The sequence below is a fragment of the Engystomops pustulosus genome, chromosome 6, assembly GCF_040894005.1.
Source record: "Engystomops pustulosus chromosome 6, aEngPut4.maternal, whole genome shotgun sequence".
Taxonomy (NCBI): Eukaryota; Metazoa; Chordata; class Amphibia; order Anura; family Leptodactylidae; genus Engystomops; species Engystomops pustulosus.
Window position 1 is genome coordinate 175894050 of NC_092416.1, and position 23668 is coordinate 175917717.

Consider the following 23668-nt stretch of genomic DNA (forward strand, 5'->3'; position numbering starts at 1 on the left):
GGATGATGTGATGTCTGATACATGTACAGGCTCAGGATTATGTGATGTCTGATACATGTACAAGCTCAGGATGATGTGATGTCTGATACATGTACAAGCTCAGGAGGATGTGATACATGATACATGTACAAGCTCAGGACTATGTGATATATGATACATGTACAAGCTCAGAATGATGTGATGTCTGATACATGTACAAGCTCAGGATGATGTGATACATGCACAAGCTCAGGATGATGTGATGTCTGATATATGTACAAGCTCAGGATGATGTGATTCCAGATACATGTACAAGCTCAGGATGATGTGATGTCTGATACATGTACAAGCTCAGGATGATGTGATGTCTGATACATGTACAAGCTCAGGATGATATGATGTATGATACATGTACAAGCTCAGGATGATGTGATGTCTGATACATGTACAAGCTCAGGATGATGTGATGTCTGATACATGTACAAGCTCAGGACTATGTGATATATGATACATGTACAAGCTCATGATGAGGTGATGTCTGATACATGTACAAGCTCAGGATGATGTGATGTCTGATACATGTACAAGCTCAGGATGATGTGATGTCTGATACATGTACAAGCTCATGATGAGGTGATGTCTGATACATGTACAAGCTCAGGATGATGTGATGTCTGATACATGTACAAGATCAGGATGATGTGATGTCTGATACATGTACAAGCTCAGGATGATGTGATATCTGATACATGTACAAGCTCAGGATGATGTGATATCTGATACATGTACAAGCTCAGGATGATGAGATGTCTGATACATGTACAAGCTCAGGATGATGAGATGTGATACATGTACAAGCTTAGGATGATGTGATGTGATACAATGTATGTACAATGTATCAGTCCGGGGATCATATCTGTACATGGATACGACACGGTTATATTACAGGTCTTTGTACTGATCTGGCCGGTGCTGAGGTTCTCTTGGATTAGTGATTTTCAGTTCCAGTGAATAATTAACTCTTCATAAATCACATAATATTCTCCGGCTCTTAGAGGGGATCCCTGTCTGTCACTCGCAGAGCCGCAGTCTCACATTGTGAAAGTGGGAAGTTTATTAAATAGGAATTAGTTCAATAGTAAATCAGAGGACGTGCTAATGAGAGCCAGACCCCCAGCTATTAAGTCTCTCCCCCTTATAAGAGTGTAAGGAACACGTCTTTACATCACGCTGGCTCAGATACGTCTTCTTATAAGATTCCCTCATTTCATGGTTGGTATAAGCAGAACGTTCTACCATCCCACTTGACTACAGACAATAATGGGTCGGTAAAGAACAGATCCATTATGCGCTAATTTCATATAGCTGTAATGGGACCCTCTGGCTTAGCCCTAATGTCTTCTGGGACTCTTTGGAAGTCCAAAAAAGTCTATCTCCGTTCTGCTCACAAGGGCGCTGTACTGCTGGACCAAGTCCATCTCTTACAGCCAAGGACATAGTTAGAAATGACTGGACCCCATAGCAAATTTTTGGCTTGGCCCCCACCCCTATAACTCTACTTTGTGGTGATGGAATATGTCGGACACCTCTCCATTAAAATCCACTTAGTTCCCTCGCTCCATTACCAAAGTATAATTACCCTCTCTTAGTGGCCCCCATACAGTATAATACCCCCCATTCATCCCTTTATACTTATAATACCTCCTCTTTGTTGGTCCTCCAATTAAAGTTCTTCTTCTAGTAGCCACCCCGCTATAGATGCTCCCTTTTTGTAGTCCCCTTCCTATAGTCCTGTCCCCACCATTTTATCCCCCCCCCCTTTTTTTTTGTTGCCCACCTTATGCCCCCTTTCCTTATTTTGTTACTCTTATTAGATTGGTGAAGGTCCAAAACATTTTCACCCAACTAATAAGTTAATCTCAGGAGCTGCTGGAGTTTAGCACATTGTTGGGCACTGGAAGCAGACAGCGCCATACCCTGTCTAGTGGCCATTCCTAGCTAATGCAGCTGTACTCGCTTTGAAGTGCACTTACCTAGTTACCTACTACACCATACAGTATATGGAGATCTCAGATATTAAGTACCATCGTGTAGGAAGTAGTTGTTTTCCCTACAGCACCCCCACAGGTATACTTAAGGTATTACAAGTTAGGACCTCCATAGTGAGAGATGCTCCACTAAGGGACCCCCTCCTCTATTGACCCAGAATTTCCTAATAGGACTGTGATGCCCTTTGACTAGTGACTTGGAGCTGGCCCCACATTCACAAGTAACTTTCCTTTTATTAATAAAAACCTACGTCAGATTAAACCATTGGATAAAGATATTTATTCAGCCTGAAAATAAAATCTCTCCAAATTCCAGGCTATACCCCTGGCCAAACAGATCCTGCCGTCACAAAGGAAGGCGGCTATATATCAGGCCTGGAGATGACAAGAGCGGTGCCAGTCTGCGGAGCGTACAATAGGTTAGGCAGATATGGAAAACAAATAAGTCACACCCATCCCGGACGGAGCTACTGAAGGAAATTCCCCTCCGTGCCGACAAGGAAAAGGAATAATAGAGGCAGTAACACATCACATATAGGCCCGCGGGGCATCAGATAGTCCAATCTGGAGTGGGCCGACCCATTGCTCAAAATCTAGAGTAAATGTTCCAATCAGTTCAGGGGTCAGAGAGTATCAGGAGAGGCTGAAGCCATTGCTCCAGTTCCCCCAGGAACAGCGCCACCTATGTGTATGGGTGGTGTCAGTTATTGCAGCTTATCCCTATGTATTTGTGAGCCACAGCCATGGGATAAGAGCGGCGCTGTATATGGAGACTCTGGAATTACAGTGGCACAGTTGTACAGTATGACGTCTAGGTTTTCTGTAGGTCACATGATTACAGATATATGTTTAAAGGGGTTGTCCAGAGGTTAGACATGGCTTCCTCTTCCAAAATCAGCATCATATCTGCTGGACTTGAAGATCAGATGTATAGAGATTAGCGATGAGTGGACCCAAACCGCAATGTTGGGGTCTGTTCTGAACATTGTAGGTTTGGGTCGCTGAACCCAGAATCCAGTCCAGGTTTGGTGTTCGGGGGTCACCCCTGTACATAACACCTGCGATAGGTGCCGGGAATGATTGTGGGTGTCAACTGTTTAAATGCCACCGATATTTGATGATGAAGTCACAAGGAGTGAAAAATGGCGGCCACAATCCGTGTCGGCACCGATTTCAGATTCTAAATACAGGCGGTCCCCTACTTAGGGCACATTCACATGGCCGTCTGCGGGGACGTACATGCGGCCGCAAATTTGCGGCCGCATGTACGTCCCCATAGACGGCAATAGCGGCGCGGCGCAGATACGGTGCCACACATGTGTGGCACCGATCCGGGCCGCACACCGCAAAAAGATATAGCATGCTCTATGTTTTGGCGTGTGTGCGGCCGTGCGCCACTATTCTCTATGGAGGGAGGAGGGGTCACCTCCTCCTCCTCTCCAGCACACGGCGGTATGCCCGCACGGCGGGCATATCGCTGTGTGAATGTACCCTTAAGAACACCTGACTTACAGATGACCCCTAGTTACAAACAGCCCTCTGGATGTTGGTAAGTTACTGTACTTTATCCTTCGGCTATAATGATCAGTTGTAACAGCACTGGTGTCTGTAATGAAGCTTTAGTGTTATTCTTGGTTCTTATGACAACCCAACATTTTTAAAATCCAATTGTCACAGAGACCAAAAAGAATTTGTCTGGACTTACAATTATAAAATATACAGTTCCGACTTACATACAAATACTGCCTGTAGTGATGACCGGACGTGTACCAGGGTTAATACTCCCAGTTGGTGCCAGTACCGATCGCAGCTGTTAGCGGTGGGTGTTTGGGTACCTGGTATTTAGCAGGTGGGTCTGCGGCCAAACTCAGAAGACCCCAACATGAACTGATAGAGGTGAATGCAGCTTACATTCCCATAGTCACAGGAGGAACTGATTCTGGAAAAAAATAGCCATGTTTTCCAACCTCTGGACGAACCATTCGACATCTTTACAACTTGTTGTTTCAAATTTAAATCCTGAAACAATGTTGCAAAAATTTGAGTCCTATAACAGCTGTTACATTGTGGTCTAAACCTAAGAAATGGTGATAAATCTCATGCCCCAGGATTGCTCACTATACACTATACCAGAGATGGCGGACCTTTTAGCGGCTGAGTGCCCAAATTGCAACCCAAAACCCCCCAGATTTATAGCGTGGTGCCAACCAAAAATTAAAGCAGTAACTTATTGCTCCCTGTTTTGCAACAACTTTCGATCATATTGGCCTCCTGAGGACAAGATTGAAAAATTGCATCATTTTAGCTTCTTTCAAGTGTCCCTCTGCACACAGAGAATCGTGGGGTCCTCTAAAGATTCAGCCCTGTCTACCCATTCTCCCACTTCCTACAGTCCCAAGTAGCGAAGTAAGTATCACTTTGAAATATGTCCTGTCTGGTGTGCTGGGGCAATGGCCCAGGTGCCCACAGAAAGGGCTCTGAGTGCCGCCTCTGGCACCCGTCCCATAGGTTCGCCACCACTGCACTATACACTGCATGGATTTACTAAAAACAAAAAATGAAGTGCATTAAAATTTAGGGTAAATAAATACTAAAATGTTACATGTATTTTTTAAGTTTTTTTAGAAGGTTGGAAAAAAAGATGCAGGTCCATCAAGTCCAACCTATAATAATTTATATTAGTGTTTAAAGGTAACTCTGTATTTTAAATTTACAAAAAGTAGGCATTTTTTTTTAACTTTAACCCTATATATTTTAAGAAATTCTTCATTCCTCCTGCTCTGAAAAAAACCCTGAAAAAATAAACAGGTAGCTGCCATGAGAAGTAACAGAACAATAGACATCAAACAGTACAAAAATGGACAAATTGGGGGTCATTTACTAAGGGCCCGATTCGCGGTTTCCCGACGTGTTACCCGAATATTTCCAAATTACGCCGATTTCCCCTGAATTGCCCCGGGATTTTGGCGCACGCAATCGGATTGTGGCACATCGGCACCGGCATGCACGCGACGGAAATCGGGGGGCGTGGCCGAACGGAAACCCGACGGATTCTGAAAAACCGCCGCATTTTAACCCCTTCCCGCCGTGGCCCTTTTTCGATTTTGCGTTTTCATTTTTCACTCCCCACATTCAAAAGTCTGTAACTTTTTTTATTTTTCCATGTACAGAGCTGTGTGATGGCTTATTTTCTGCGTAACAAATTACACTTCAAAATGGTGGTATTCCCGTGTACCGGGAAGCGGGAAAAAAATTCCAAATGCAGTGAAATTGATAAAAAAACGCATTTGTGCCGTATTCTTGTGGGCTTGGATTTTAAGGATTTCACTGTGCACCCCAAATGACATGTCTACGTTATCCTTTGGGTCGGTACGATTACGGGGATACCAAATTTGTATAGGTTTTAAAGTGTTTTCATACATTTAAAAAAATTAAAACCTCCTGTACAAAAATTTTTTGGGGGATTTTGCCATCTTCTGGGGCTAGTAACTTTTTCATACTTTGGTGTACGGAGCTGTGGGTGGTGTCAATTTTTGCGGATTTTGATGCCGTTTACAATGTTATCATTTTTAGGAGTGTACAAACTTTTGATCACTTTTTATAGAATTTAAAGGGCCATTTTCGACTTTGGGCGCAATTTTCCGTTAGGGGGTTAAACCGTTATCATATTTTGATAGGTCGGGCATTTTCGGACGCGGCAATACCTAATGTGTTTATGATTTTTACTGTTTATTTATATTTATATCAATTCTAGGGAAAGGGGGGTGATTTGAATTTTTAGGTTTTTTTATTATAATTTTTTTATTTTAAATTTTTTTTAATTTTTATTTTTACTATTTTTCAGACTCCCTAGGGTACTTTAACCCTAGGTTGTCTGTACGATCCTATCATATACTGCCATACTACAGTATGGCAGTATATGGGGATTTTACTACTCATACATTACCATGTGCTGACAGAAGCTCGAAGACCCGAAGCTACCATGGCGACAGATTGCCGCTCCCCGGGGAGCGACGATCCACGGAAAGATGGCGGCGCCCGTGCGCCGCTGTCTTTTTGAAGCCGCCGGCAGCTTTGCCGGTGGCGATCAGCGGCCCCTTGTCACTGATGAGGGATACAGCTACATCTATTCCCCCTGACTCTAGAGGACTCATCACATCCAGATCCATGCAGTACATTTTCGCTGATTTTAATGGTTGATCTGTAGTTCTTAATTTCTCCAGTGGTGGCGCTGCTGAGAAGTTTAACACTTTTTCTGCTTTCTTTATGGATAATTATCTGATCATTGGAGAGATACAATCCATATGTATCCAACTTCTCCGAGGTAAAGCACTCATGACCCAGCCCTCTGCTACACACCACATATGGAGATCAGTGGATGACCCTGTGACCTCTGACCATTACCCTAGAAACTCCCCCCCACTGCTATTTTTAATAAATCGCTGTAGACTTATGGCCACCTCATGCGTTCCCTCTCTACATTCCTGAGCGTTCCGATGCTTTTCCATGTGTCTCCCAGTCCTCTGTACATGTGACACGACAGGTCATGGTCACTTGTAGCTGGATCGTCTGGGGTCTTCAGCTCTAATAAGGGTCTCAGAGCCGTTAATATCCAATAATTGGATGCGAGACGATGACAGTTTTTGGATACCAAAAAAAATCACAGTTTTTGAGAAGTTCAGAGGTCACACTGGATGACTGGGTTGCAATTATGCAGGACAAAAAGAGGGGAAAAATTCTGTAAAATGTGATCTGTGACTGTCTGCGTGTGGTATGGACCTTTCATGTTTGTGACCTTATCCATCATTGCCGCCGGGATTCTCCTTATCCACCACATTAGGCACATTAAAGGGAGTCTGCAATCTCCTGGACATCCTACAACCAGCATCGTCATATGCTCTCGCAACATTCCTCTTCTGTTTCCCATAGAATATCCAACTTTTGTCTATATGCAAATTAGCATCTCTGTGCACTGGGGGCGGGGCCATGTCTGATGCTGCACCTATTCTCCTCATACTTTGTTAATGTCAATTATTGTGTAATGGGGCAGCCCTGGAAAACTGAGATGATTCCGAGAAGAAAGGAAAGAAGAAAAATTGTCTTGCCAGAGGCATAGCCCCGCCCCCGAGGAACTGAGAATTTGCTTAAAAGGGAGGAGAAGCCTGGAAAAGGCATAACGTGCCCTACTCAGTGTTGGTTATACTCCGCACCCTACTATCCACTATTTGTCTTCTGTCCACCGCATGTGACATATAGGCTGGATTACTGGGACCCAACCAGATTAAGGGCCCAGAAGATCCTGATTTACCTTCTATGGTACCTTGTAATACATATCAGATATAATGCACAGCATAGATGACAATATGGCTTCCACTGCTTTAAAGAGGACCATTCAGCAACCTGTACATGTGGAGATGAACATACCATACGGTAGGGGCTGCTACAGAGATTTAGGGGCATTTTTGAAGCTTCTTTCTAACCCTCATGGTGGCTGAGATATCAGTAAAGATATTTGACCATTATAATCTTCTCCACTGTCGGAGAGGAGGTGCTGGAGCAGAGGAGAAGGGGGGCGTGTGTTATGCTAATCTTCTATTTGGTGCTCCAGTACCTCCTCTCTGACAGTTTGTAATGGTCAGATACTGGGGCTGATATCTCTGCAACCGTGGGAGCTAAAAGGAAAATTCTGAATCTGTGTGGCAGCCCCTACATGTCTACATGTTTACATGTTTGAGATGGTGAAAGGTCCTCTCTAGGATTACAATAACCTCTATGGGGATATTGAGGTCATGTGATCAGGATTTATATACCTAATGTTTCATCCTTTCCCTTTCAGCTGTCATTGTCTCTTCATGAGAGTCTCCCCGCACATGGACGCCACGTAATGGGGGGTGATGAAGCCGCACCGGACGGAGCCGCTCCGACAGATGTAAGTAACTTATGAAATAAATGCCTTGTCCTAAATTAAAAAACTGCTGGGTAACGCTGACATTTACTGGAAGAGTTGGGGAAAGGACGCGCAGCCCGTTCTGCTCCTCGGATCGTTCCGTGCTGAGTTGTTGTTGTTTTCCTTTATAGGATTTTGCCTTCTTTCATCCTGTGGCCAAATGTTCCTCTCCGAGCATCACAGCAACCAAGACAGGAGCCAGGACAACACGATGCCTAGCTAGGGTTGGTTACCAAAGGGTTAAAAGGTGTGAGCGTGCAGACTGCAGCCAGTGTTATGTATTGTCCCTGGAGAGATGTGGAATCAGACCATTGTGCATGTTGTTAGTAGCAGCAGGACTGTGATATTCGGATTTAAATTCTAGGATTGTAGCTTCTCCAACTGCACTTTACTTACTGCTTTGCTCTCAATATGCTGCTTGAGCTGATCCACAGCCATTACCTTCGGCTCTGAGTAAAAGCTGATTTTTACAGCTTTCACTCAAATCATAGGGTATGGGCTCTGCAACAGCTCACTACCAAGAGTTAAGGGGGCTACAATGTGAGGGTAGTCCAACAGGTGCATTAAGGAGGTAAGTTTGACTACAGTATTGGAGTACAGCTACAATTATGGAATATGAGAGCACAGCAGTGTAAGGACAGGCCATATTCCAGAAAGTACAGCTACAGTACTGGAATATGATAACATAGCAGTACGAGGACATGCCACAATCCACTAAGTACAGATACAATACTTACACAGCAGTGTGAGTAAAGGGTCCAGTCTACTAAGTACAGCTACAGTACTTTAATATAACAATGCAGCATTGTGAGTACCGGTCCCGGACAACTAAGTACAGAAACAATACTGGAATATAATAATACTGCAATGTAAGGACAGGCCACAGTCCACAAAGTTCAGCCATAGTACTGGAATATAATAATACTGCAGTGTAAGGACAGGCCACAGTCCACTAAGTACAGATACAGTACTGGAATATATTAACATAGAAGTGCAAAGAAAGGCCCCATTCCTCTAAGTACAGATACAATACTTGAATATAAGAACATATCAATGAGAGGACAGGCTCCAGTCCCCTAAGAACAGCTACAGTACTGAAATATAATAATACAGCAGTGTGAGGACAGGACCCAGTCCAGTAAATACAGCTACAATACTGGAAAATAAGAGCACTGAGGTGTGAAGACAAATCCACAAGTACAGCTACAATAATATGAAATAAAAATAATTTTTTTACTAACAATGGCTGCAGTTTTGAATGGTCAACATTGCTGACATATTCCTATAATAGTGCAGAAGTGTAAGGCGGAAGGTCGCAGCATATCCCAGACTGGTCGGGTGAGAGCTGATGACGAGTGTGGACTGATACTACAGCGGGTTGGGCCGGGTCGTGTTGTGGTCATGTATAGTGACACGTCTTATCCCGCCAGCACAATACAGAGATGATGGAGGGTCAGCGGGCACAGAAGGAAGAAGCCGCCATCAGTAACTACAGCTCCGACACACAGGGTGAGGGTAGAAGAACCTGATAGACAAGTGCAGAACATAAAACCTCCACTAGGTGCAGAACTAAGCCAAACACTGACCCACAGAGAGCACAGCAGTGTGAGGACACGCCCCCAGTGCACAATCCTAGACTATAAATCCATATATCACAGTCCTGCTGCTACTGACAACATACACACAGGTATGATTACACACAGGTGTGATACCCCACTGGAGGTATAGAGCACAGAGCACAGCAGTGTGAGGACACGCCCCCAGTGCACAATCCTAGACTATAAATCCATATATCACAGTCCTGCTGCTACTGACAACATACACACAGGTATGATTACACACAGGTGTGATACCCCACTGGAGGTATAGAGCACAGAGCACAGCAGTGTGAGGACACGCCCCCAGTGCACAATCCTAGACTATAAATCCATATATCACAGTCCTGCTGCTACTGACAACATACACACAGGTATGATTACACACAGGTGTGATACCCCACTGGAGGTATAGAGCACAGAGCACAGCAGTGTGAGGACACGCCCCCAGTGCACAATCCTAGACTATAAATCCATATATCACAGTCCTGCTGCTACTGACAACATACCCAAGGGTTTATTTACACATCTCTCCAGGGACAATAAGACCGTCTGCAGAGAGATGAGAGCACAGCAGTGTGAGGACACACCCTCCTAAAAGCTTAAATCCTAAAATATAAATCACTTATATCACAGCCCTGCTGCTACTAACAACTTAGGTACCGGTATGATATGTAACACCGGCTCTGGCACTGCCTGGTGACAACTACTGACATTCCCTATAATTTGTTTTATTAGAATATAACATTGATATGAGGTCAGTGCTGGGTGCACTCTCGGCGCCCCCCGGCTGGTGGTGGCTGTGTGTGGTACTGCAGCTTATTCTCTTGCGTATGGTCAGAATATGTTACAATAGGTAGGTAGGTCGGTCTCGTGGTTTGTAGATCTCTTCCTGTGTGCCATGTTTGTCTTTGGACATTGAAATAAAACCTATTATTCGCGCACATTATTGTCTAATCTCCTTAGAGATTTTTCGGCTCTGGTAAGTCGATGATCCGGCTCGGCTTCTCTGTATGATGTGGATATTACGCATGTAAAATAACACTGATTGGAGACGCCGTCATTCCCATTGGCTGTGTGGGCAGGTCCGGCAGGGGTGACCTGGGAGGGAGCACCCTCGGGTTCAGACCCAGATCTGGTTACAAGTTCTGGTTCATTTAGTTGCATGTTATGTGGCTGCGCTGCCAAGGGGACGCTCAGTGCTTGACTTTGGCACGGAGCGGGATCTCTCCTCCCATGGTAAACAACTGCTCAAACACGGAAGGAAAATAACATTTCTGCTGCCATGCGTTTCCTCTCTGGGGGTCATTTATCCCGTCTATGGAGTCGCCGGTGACTTGACGGAGTAATTGTATCATCTTTCCAGTGTATCATTGCCTCTCGATCCAAAGCTTGTAGTCTCCGTGGGTCCTTCTGAAATTTCCGACGCCTCGTCTACCGCTCCAGTAGAGAACCGAAGAGCCAACGGAGCAGATTTCCAGGAAAAATATTGAGATTCTTGCTTGTCGCGCGCCTGGAAGGTCTCAGTTTTGGTCAAAATTGTAGACACCCGTGGGCGAGGGGAGGGTTGGTGGTCTCCAAGATCATCCACGACTGTAAAGGGAACCTGTCACCTTGACAATCCCCCCCCCTAAAACCGACTTTACTCTTATAATTCTTTACTTTAATATCTGGACCGTCCTCTATAGATTTATGACGAGCGCTTCAGCGGGTCCGTAAAACCTGCGCCATATCGGGCTAAAGGCGATTTCGCAAACGATGGGGCAGCCAAATGTCAGGCCCACCCTCTGTAGGGGACCCCTGGGAAGAACACACAACAATACTAACTCCAACCTTGTGTAGAGAATAGGGGTCCTGCCGCTTTCCATCCCGGCGATCACGTGATCGATGCCGGGAATAAGAGGTTTGTGCTGGGAACTAAAAGTAAAATAAAAAGATAAAAAATAAGTTCCTAAAAGTCTGAGGGACATAAAGTAACAATAAGAATTAAAAGTGTCCTGTCTTGTCATTTCTGGTCACCTGTATGTCCCTGACCAAGGCCATGGGGTTTGCTGTCATCCCTCTGACACTCGGCAGTCTGGGACCGGCTCTAGTAGCCCCTCGCTGTGCCCCCTGCCCAGAGCCAGGACTTTGTTTAGTCTAAGAAGTTTCTACTTTTTTGTATTTTTTTTTTGTTATTTAAATAGGTGGAAAAACAAGAAATACTGAAAAGTCCAGAGATGACACAAGTGACAACTTCTCCTCCTATAGTGTCCATGTATCTGGTAGGAGTGATCTACCATAGGACAAAGGGTGCAGCTTTACCAGGCCCTGAGGGGGGGTCCTGTCAGTCCCAACTGCAACTATCTGCATCATCAGGACACAGATACAGTGGAGTGAGAACACATCTACTCCTGTCCTGTATATACAGTATGGGCACACACTACTACTACTCCTATCCTGTATATATGGGCACACACTACTACTACTCCTATCCTGTATATATGAGCACAGCACAGTACTACTACTCCTATCCTGTATATATGAGCACAGCACAGTACTACTACTCCTATCCTGTATATATGAGCACAGCACAGTACTACTACTCCTATCCTGTATATATGGGTACAACACAGTACTACTACTCCTATCCTGTATATATGGGTACAACACAGTACTACTACTCCTATCCTGTATATATGAGCACAGCACAGTACTACTACTCCTATCCTGTATATATGAGCACAGCACAGTACTACTACTCCTATCCTGTATATATGGGTACAACACAGTACTACTACTCCTATCCTGTATATATGAGCACAGCACAGTACTACTACTCCTATCCTGTATATATGAGCACAGCACAGTACTACTACTCCTATCCTGTATATATGGGCACAGCACAGTACTACTACTCCTATCCTGTATATATGGGCACACACTACTACTACTCCTATCCTGTATACATGAGCACAGCACAGTACTACTACTCCTATCCTGTATATATGGGCACACACTACTACTACTCCTATCCTGTATATATGAGCACAGCACAGTACTACTACTCCTATCCTGTATATATGAGCACAGCACAGTACTACTACTCCTATCCTGTATATATGGGCACACACTACTACTACTCCTATCCTGTATATATGGGCACACACTACTACTACTCCTATCCTGTATATATGAGCACAGCACAGTACTACTACTCCTATCCTGTATATATGGGTACACACTACTACTACTCCTATCCTGTATATATGGGCACACACTACTACTACTCCTATCCTGTATACATGGGCACACACTACTACTACTCCTATCCTGTATATATGAGCACAGCACAGTACTACTACTCCTATCCTGTATATATGGGCACAGCACAGTACTACTACTCCTATCCTGTATATAGGGGTACAGCACCGTACTACTACTCCTATCCTGTATATATGAGCACAGCACAGTACTACTACTCCTATCCTGTATATATGGGCACACACTACTACTACTCCTATCCTGTATATATGAGCACAGCACAGTACTACTACTCCTATCCTGTATATATGGGCACAGTACTACTACTCCTATCCTGTATATATGGGCACACACTACTACTACTCCTATCCTGTATATATGAGCACAGCACAGTACTACTACTCCTATCCTGTATATATGAGCACAGCACAGTACTACTACTCCTATCCTGTATATATGAGCACAGCACAGTACTACTACTCCTATCCTGTATATATGGGCACACACTACTACTACTCCTATCCTGTATATATGGGCACACACTACTACTACTCCTATCCTGTATATATGAGCACAGCACAGTACTACTACTCCTATCCTGTATATATGGGTACACACTACTACTACTCCTATCCTGTATATATGGGCACACACTACTACTACTCCTATCCTGTATATATGAGCACAGCACAGTACTACTACTCCTATCCTGTATATATGGGGCACAGTACAGTACTACTACTCCTATCCTGTATATATGGGGCACAGTACAGTACTACTACTCCTATCCTGTATATATGGGCACACACTACTACTACTCCTATCCTGTATATATGAGCACAGCACAGTACTACTACTCCTATCCTGTATATATGGGCACAGCACAGTACTACTACTCCTATCCTGTATATAGGGGTACAGCACCGTACTACTACTCCTATCTTGTATATATAAGCACAGCACAGTACTACTACTCCTATCCTGTATATATGGGCACACACTACTACTACTCCTATCCTGTATATATGAGCACAGCACAGTACTACTACTCCTATCCTGTATATATGGGCACACACTACTACTACTCCTATCCTGTATATATGAGCACAGCACAGTACTACTACTCCCATCCTGTATATGTGGGTACGGAGCAGTACTACTACTCCTATCCTGTATATGTGGGTACGGAGCAGTACTACTACTCCTATCCTGTATATATGGGCACAGCACAGTACTACTACTCCTATCCTGTATATGTGGGTACGGAGCAGTACTATGACTCTTTCTGTTCTGTTTATCTTTGTACCTTGGGGGCTCTGGTACCTGTGGATGTCTGGACCTTCTGATTGGTTCAAGTTATGGCTTTCATCCACATGATCACTATCTTGTTGATGGACCCCAATGATTTACAGTACAATGTGGGCTGTGATGGTCCCATAGTGATCTCAGTGATCTATACATTGGAAGTAATGAACATAAACCTTCCTAGAATAGAAATCATGTCCACGTGTTCTCCATCTCTGTCTCTGTATCTCCTCCGCCAGGTCTAGTCCTGTCCTTCCACAGTCTTATGGCCACGTATGGTGATAAGGGCCGTCATCCTATAATCCTCCCTGCCTAGATGAGACGTGTCCTGGAGATAGTGGCAGTGTAATATCCAGCACACACGGTATATACAGAGGGTGAGTAACACTGCAGATACACATTTCTGTGGGAAACAAGACACCAGCGTGTCCCATAATAACCATGAAGATAATAAGATGATTCATAAGAGGAAATGTTCTCCTAAAGTCTCCGCTCTTCATGGCCAAGTCTGGAAGGATTGGTCCTACCCATCTACTCATACTGTATCACGGCATCATCGAAAACCTCGGTCTACAGGTTCTATCAGATGTTCACAAAGGGTCACGTCCAGCTTGTGACTTCTTCTCTATGGACTAGAACATGGAGCTGCATAGCGGTGGCCATAAAGGTTTGCTCCATAGATCTAGATGTCCATCATTCTGCATGTCATGGACATTGGTGGTTTAGTTAGGGGAGACTTCTAAGGGTGTTATGTTAGTGGCCTCCTTGGTTTTCACCCTTTAACCCCTACATAGGATTCTAGACTTTGCAGCCAGGAGACCACCAGGTCGCTACCTCTGCTGGAAAGACACCATGGTAGACAAGCAAATCATTCACTGCCAATCACAAGCCAATCATTCACTGTCCGAAAGCAGAGTCATATCTGGTTCTAAACAGGAGATCCAAACAGAAAGTTTGTCTAATGGGCAAAAGATGGAAACTTAGGAAAACTTTGCAAAACTTCTGCAAGAATTAACACCAAAGGAAACCTGTAGCTCAGGCACCTTCCTGCCGGGGACTGGCTGAGAAGATGTATAAGATGTTAGGGCGGCACGGTGGCTCAGTGGTTTGCAGCACTGGGGTCCTGGGTTCGAATCCCACCCAGGTCAACATCTGCAAAGAGTTTGTATGTTCTCTCCGTGTTTGCGTGGGTTTCCTCCAAGTACTCTGGTTTCCTCCCACACTTCAAAACATACTGGTAGGATGATTAGATTGTGAGCCCCATGGGGACAGGGACCAATTTGACATGCCTGTGCAGCGCTGCAGAATCTGTGTGCGCTATATAAATAAAGAATTATTATTATTATGTATTCTGGAGCAGCTTCACCCCGTGGGGCGTGAGGAGAGGGACATGTGCATCAACAAGGATGAAGTAGAGACCCAAGGCGGAGGTTGTAGGTAATCGGGCAAAAGGGGAGGTCACTGATTACAGAACGTTTTGCCGCGCTACATGGACCTCTACACTGTCTATGGTAGATGTGAGGTGAAGAGCATTCTGGCTGCGTTCTTAAAGGGATTGTCTCTCTACTGGCTGTCAGGGGAACTAGAGCCGCACATGGACAGGAGATGTTCGGGGTTCTAGGTCCCTTTGAGGGGGATGTATGGGAGATATGGGAGTGGTGTACACTGGATTTTCGGAGAGGCAGCTGAACCTTGCACTTCCCTCTTATAAATGAGCCGTGACAATCAGATTTACCCGGTGACAGGTGAACGTTTGTGCTCGGAGTCTGATATTAAACGATGACTTGTTATCTGCGGAGGTTGTAACACGCCGGGTCTTGTCTGCGCTCTGCATCACACACTGTATGGACCCGAGAAATAACAGGCAGAGAAGTTATGTGCGGAATACGTGGAGGATTGTAATCATCTTACAGTGAGAAGAGGAAAAAACATCTGTACTTATGCTGGCGATGCCTCCAAATACACATCAGAGGGCAGGGGGGAAATCACGTATGTCAGGGGGGGGGGTTAACCCTCCAGACCTGGCAGGGGATTATGGGGAAGAATTACTCCAGCACAGGGACTGAAGGGTTAATTGCCCTCTAGGTATCTCATACATCATATAAACCTCCTAAACTTTCAAAACTTATGCAAACTTTTCAGCTTACAAGTCCCTAGAGCCCCCCACTGTGTAATGCCAAACCTAGCGGCACCCACATATTTCCCCCTTTCCTGTGTCACCCCACCCCCACCTTGTTCTCACCATCCACATTCCCCTGCAGCAGCTCTCCTCTCCTCTTCACTGTTATGTGTACAATGCTGAAGCAGGTAGCTTCACCATAGAGGCAGACGCAATGTGATGACCTCATGACTCCGGGGCTTCACACAGCAGCTGCAGAGTCTCAGTAGTGGAGCCGGGAGTCATCAGCTCCCTGCTCCAACATTGTACTCAACTCAATTCTCCAAATATCTGGGACTGTCCGGCTCAATCCAGGGCTGTTGAGATGAATACATTATAGTAGTATTAGAGCCTCCTGAAGTTTTATTACTTGACGTCTTCATAGAACTGTTATTTCAGTAGTATTATTAGCACTGATACTGTGTGTGCTCTACAGAGTACTGAAGTATAATATGGCAGTATTATGGGCACAGTATGACCCTGTATTACATCAGCACTGGGGTTGTACTGATTGTATATCCCTGCCCTGTCATGGATGCTGCGTTACTATATTCACTTCCCTGTCTGATCTATGATATAATAGCTGCTGCCAAAAATTCCTTCCTGACCCCAAATACGGCAGCCAGTACATAATAATAATAATAATAATTCTTTATTTATATAGCGCACACAGATTACGCAGCGCTGCACAAAGCATGTCAAATTGGTCCCTGTCCCCATGGGGCTCACAATCTAAACAACCTAACAGTATGTTTTGAAGTGTGGGAGGAAACTGGAGTACCCGGAGGAAACCCACGCAAACACGGAGAGAACATACAAACTCTTTGCAGATGTTGACCTGGGTGGGATTCGAACCCAGGACCCCAGTGCTGCAAGGCAGATGTGCTACTCACTCAGCCACCGTGCCGCCCGATCTCCCTGGATCAATGCCCCATAAACCCTGCAGCATGGTGGACCACCAACATGGAACTTAACCGGGATAAGTAGAAGACTCTAATAGGGTCACCCGTATTTTAACCTACCCTGGCAAAGTTACTCGGAAGTTACGCGGTGGGTCACATGACTCAGGACTTCCTATGATGACCCAGGTCACGGTGGGTTCTGGTGGACAGAGGGGGTTGTGCATTGAAATGAGGGGTGGTGTACACAGACCCCGCGGCTCCTGCTGACTACAAAGAAACTTTACCAAGGTAAGTACAAAGTGGGTGACCCTAGAAGGGTCTTGTACTTAACCCTGGTAAAGTATCTTATTAGTGGTCCGCCCCTTTAAGAAAAAGTCATTGAAAATGGTCAATGTGTCTAATATAAAATGAGTGTGCGCTAAAAAAATTGTGCAAAAGTCGCCAACCTATCTGCACAATTCAATTGAAAATTTTTTTCTTTCCGTGCAACTAATCTCCCCAGTTTCTGACCTGTGGATAGAAAATCCAAAAACCTGCGGGGTTGCAGAAACAGTTGACGGGAACATGTCTTCCAGGGTTTATTCACACTACATGTTTAGCGTAAACGAAGGGTTAAAATCTATTTCTCTTCAGGAAGTAACCCCTAGGGGCAGTTTCCTACCCTCATCCATCACGGCGGCTGATACATCGGGTATCATCTTCTTCAGCGATCAGTGTGCGGGACAAGTGTCATCATTACACGGCAGCTGTGCCTGGGGGGGAGGAAGGTCAGTCTGCTGCTGTAAAGCCGGGGACGTGAGCCGCGCTGGAGACCAAAGTTTTGTTTTTGTCGTTAGTGACAGGAATCTTCCGAGGTGATGAGTCTTGTATATGTCTCCCGCTCCAATCCCTCTACGACTAGAATGGTGTTTGTATCGGCAAATACCGGTCTGCACCATTAGTTCTTGTAAAGATACAAGGCTCTGGTGATACCTTCTGCTGCACAGCCAAAGCTTTCTATGTATGTGTATGTATGACAATAAGCCCTCTCCTTCAGTCCCTTTTGGCTGTAAAAGACCACCGAAGAGTGGAAAGGGCTCAGTTTTGGACGGGCCCACCGGAGGATCGGAGAATCCTCCGGTGGGCCCCTGGTTCTAACACTTTACTATGGATCTTCGTTTGTAAGTGAGTGGAGTAATGATTTGATATTGTGATCTATTTCATATCGGATGATTCCCAATCTGATAGATTATAAGATTGTGTTGATGATGCATCCCACGTGATTTTTTTTTTTAGTGGTACTTTATAGTTGAAGTGTCACCACCTCTGGTAAATCCAACATATTCTAGTCCGATACTGCGTGCATCCATTGATTTCGGTGGTGACCATGTCATTTCCTTTGTAGCATTGTTATTGGAACAGGTTCACCTACACCACATGGTTTCCCATATAGATCACTTAAAGGGGTTGTATCAAGTTTAACCTTTACCCACAGCAAGTCCCTCCTGACCGGCTCAATATCAATGGGACATCTGGGGGTCGGAGATCTCATGGAAGCTCCAAACTGCACTCCAATGACTTACAGATTGGCTTGAACTCGGATGTCCCCATGTATAGTCAGGTTCCCCTGAGAATGTGGAGACCCCCCCGTGATTACATCTCAAATAATTGACCTAAAACAGACAATTTAGTTGTGGTTGCCCGTAGTACAGTCCAATCAGATTGGGCATGTTGGGGCTGTTCCATATGAGTTGTGGCTGGGGGTAAAATTCCCCAGTATGGCCAAGTGAGATCTTAGTAACATCACCTGGGGCCTACAGCTACGCAAGTTGTGATGTGTGCCTTAATGGATTATTTTGGCAATGGGAGGGGGGACGGGTAGATCCATGAACGGCGCTAAACAGCGCATAGATAAGTCACACCCAAGACCTTGTGCCTACAATACAGAGAGTATATAAATGGTATATGTAGGGTGGGGGCCATGTTACAGATTTGGACCCATCTCGTTGGGGTTTCTAACTAACTTTGACCATCTAAATAACTTTGGGGAATCATTGGGTTCCCTGAATATTATCGTTTTGCGCCACTTGTCCCTGAATTCCCCCCCCCCCGGGTTTTTGGCGCACGCAATCGGATTGTGTCGCATCGGCATTGGCATGCATGTGACGGAAATCGGGGGCGTGGCCATTGGAAAACCCGACGGATTCGGGTGGATCTTGTAAGACATGCGGGTAACAATTTACAGAAGGACAGAAGGAGACGGACTGGGACGTCAGGATCTCAGAGGAAATGCTCAGAAGAATGAGAGATTATAGAGACAATGATAATAATACTGGTGACAGATCATGGGATGTGCTGACTATCACATATATCATTATATAATGAGCCAAAGCTTCATATTCCCACAGCCCAGAAGATCATTCATCAGTGGGAAACCACCAAGGTGGGCCTCTCACACATAGACCACCGGGCCATGTCATAGTATACAGGGACGTACATAGCAATGTCATTGTACATCCATAACACACAGTGATGTCACAGTGCAGAGATAATACACACAGTGATGTCACAGTGCAGGGATAATACACACAGTGATGTCACAGTACAGGGATAATACACACAGTGATGTCACAGTGCAGGGATAATACACACAGTGATGTCACATTACAGGGGATAATACACACAGTGATGTCACAGTACAGGGGATAATACACACAGTGATGTCACATTACAGGGGATAATACACACAGTGATGTCACAGTACAGGGATAATACACACAGTGATGTCACAGTGCAGGGATAATGCACACAGTGATGTCACAGTACAGGGATAATACACACAGTGATGTCACAGTACAGGGATAATACACACAGTGATGTCACAGTACATGGATAATACACACAGTGATGTCACAGTACAGGGGATACTACACACAGTGATGTCACAGTACAGGGATAATACACACAGTGATGTCACAGTACAGGGGATAATACACACAGTGATGTCACAGTACAGGATAATACACACAGCGATGTCACAGTACAGAGATAATACACACAGTGATGTCACAGTACAGGGATAATACACACAGTGATGTCACAGTACAGGGATAATACACACAGTGGTGTCACAGTACAGGGATAATACACACAGTGATGTCACAGTACAGGATAATACACACAGTGATGTCACAGTACAGGATAATACACACAGTGATGTCACAGTGCAGGGATAATACACACAGTGATGTCACAGTACAGGGATAATACACACAGTGATGTCACAGTACAGGGATAATACACACAGTGATGTCACAGTACAGGGATAATACACACAGTGATGTCACAGTACAGGGATAATACACAAAGTGATGTCACAGTACAGGCATAATACACGCAGTGATGTCAGTACAGGGATAATACACACAGTGATGTCACAGTACAGTGATAATACACACAGTGATGTCACAGTACAGGGATAATACACACAGTGATGTCACAGTACAGGGATAATACACACAGTGATGTCACAGTACAGGCATAATACACCCAGTGATGTCACAGTACAGGCAAAATACACACAGTGATGTCACAGAACAGGGATAATACACACAGAGATGTCACAGTACAGGGATAATACACACAGTGCTGTCACAGTACAGGGATAATACACACAGTGCTGTCACAGTACAGGGATAATACACACAGTGATGTCACAGTACAGAGATAATACACACAGTGGTGTCACAGTACAGGGATAATACACACAGTGATGTCACAGTACAGGGATAATACACACAGTGATGTCACAGTGCAGAGATAATACACACAGTGATGTCACAGTGCAGGGATAATGCACACAGTGATGTCACAGTACAGGGATAATACACACAGTGATGTCACAGTACAGGGATAATACACACTGTAATGTCACAGTACAGGAATAATACACACAGTGATGTCACAGCACAGGGATAATACACACAGTGATGTCACAGTACAGGGATAATACACACAGTGATGTCACATTACAGGGGATAATACACACAGTGATGTCACAGTACAGGGATAATACACACAGTGATGTCACAGTGCAGGGATAATGCACACAGTGATGTCACAGTACAGGGATAATACACAAAGTGATGTCACAGTACAGGCATAATACACACAGTGATGTCACAGTACAGGATAATACACACAGTGATGTCACAGTACAGAGATAATACACACAGTGATGTCACAGTACAGGGATAATACACAAAGTGATGTCACAGTACAGGCATAATACACGCAGTGATGTCAGTACAGGGATAATACACACAGTGATGTCACAGTACAGGAATAATACACACAGTGATGTCACAGTACAGGGATAATACACACAGTGATGTCACAGTACAGAGATAATACACACAGTGATGTCACAGTACAGAGATAATACACACAGTAATGTCACAGTACAGGGATAATACACACAGTGATGTCACAGTACAGAGATAATACACACAGTGATGTCACAGTACAGAGATAATACACACAGTGATGTCACAGTACAGGGATAATACACACAGTGATGTCACAGTACAGGGATAATACACACAGTGCTGTCACAGTACAGGGATAATACACACAGTGATGTCACAGTACAGAGATAATACACACAGTGGTGTCACAGTACAGGGATAATACACACAGTGATGTCACAGTACAGGGATAATACATACAGTGATGTCACAGTGCAGAGATAATACACACAGTGATGTCACAGTGCAGGGATAATGCACACAGTGATGTCACAGTACAGGGATAATACACACAGTGATGTCACAGTACAGGGATAATACACACAGTGATGTCACAGTACAGGGATAATACACACAGTGATGTCACAGTACAGGGATAATATACACAGTAATGTCACAGTACAGAGATAATACACACAGTGATGTCACAGTACAGGATAATACACATAGTGATGTCACAGTACAGGGATAATACACACAGCGATGTCACAGTACTGGACCCTATAGCTGCGCTCTGATTCCATGGGCACAACATATTGTAGAATAGTTCATAAACATGAAAGTTTCCGCTGAGTGATGACCGTGTTACGGGAATTCCTATCCGCTGTATTCCAAGTTCCCATCATATATTCTAGCGCTTGTTGATCATAAATCTGTAACTTACATGGAAACCAGGAGTAAATATTCTCCTCGATTGGGAACCAAGACAACAAGCGGATCCCTGACAGCATTTTATGGACGTCTTAAACCAAAATTGCTCATTGAACAGATGGGGAACTATAGGGAAGGATCCTTCCAGGGACATGAGTGAGCGCGGCACAGATGTTCTACTAATATCGCTCTTCATCTTTGGTTATTTACAGTTTGGGCCGTCAGAAGAGGTAGAGCATGGGCTGGGGGCAGCTTCTGAGAGTATGGAGGGGGTCCGGCCCTCTGAGGAGAGGGGGATGAGTCACCGGTGAGAGCCATACCTGGGAAGTGACTCAGGATGCTCCTAGGGCTAAGCTCGCGGCACCTGTCCCAGACAAGGCTATTAACAGATTACTTACATACAGGGTGTTTGTGGAAATACAGAATTAGACAGACAGCTGGGAAGGAAACCAGCCGGGGTTGTGTTATTATGTACACAACATAGAGAAGCCCCAGGTACAAGGTCACCGCTGCCTCATCTCCCGCACACATCGGGGTCTGATCTAGAACATCTCCGCACACATCGGGTCTGATCTAGAACATCTCCGCACACATCGGGTCTGATCTAGAACATCTCTGCACACATCGGGTCTGATCTAGAACATCTCTGCACACATCGGGTCTGATCTAGAACATCTCCGCACACATCGGGTCTGATCTAGAACATCTCCCGTGCATAAACATCCACCATTCCTTCAAGGAGTGACGTCTAATTTCATGGTTCCGGAATTTTTTTCCACCTTGTCTTACTCCATTGTTCTTCTAGTGGAACACCATATGGTCCTCCATCGAGCTCATACCAACATCCTTAGGCATATTTTTACCTAAATCATTCCGTTTGTGCCCAAACTCCCATCTTATGGTCAAAAATGCTTAAGAATATCTGAGTTATACATCCATAAGTTGGGGTTTGCATTGGCAAAACCGATTTCCAAATTTGCTAATTCACTGTCCGTATTCAGGAAGGACGTGCCAAGTCCTCCCAGAAGAAGAAACCTTCTTTACAGCCAGTTTACATTTTGGGTAATGGATCGTAGACCCTTATCTATGAAAAGGGTTTGTATAAAAACAATGAACCCATAGAGTTCCCACAGACCAACCAACATAGTTAGGCAAAATTTCCAATTTTGCTAACTCTTGAAGGCCCCCTTACATGTCCATCAAGGATGTGCTAGGTCCTCCAGAGCAAGAAACCTTCTAAGTATCTGCTGTACATTTCACCTAATCAATAATATCAGACTCCCCATCTCCTCATGTAGTCTCCGTTTGGCTCTAGTTGAGGCTGAAGTGAATGGA

At 44.7% G+C, this 23668-nt stretch overlaps 1 protein-coding gene across 1 annotated transcript in view; it reads left to right on the forward strand.

Annotated features, from left to right (window-relative positions):
• The window catches only part of SLC39A11 (solute carrier family 39 member 11), a 361452-nt gene that overhangs the window by 332982 nt on the left and 4802 nt on the right, over nt 1-23668 (forward strand). The window contains exon 10 of the mRNA XM_072112560.1: nt 7864-7956. Within this exon, the coding sequence (XP_071968661.1) occupies nt 7864-7912 (49 nt within the window). The 3' untranslated portion in view covers nt 7913-7956. The remainder of the gene's footprint in view (nt 1-7863; nt 7957-23668) is intronic.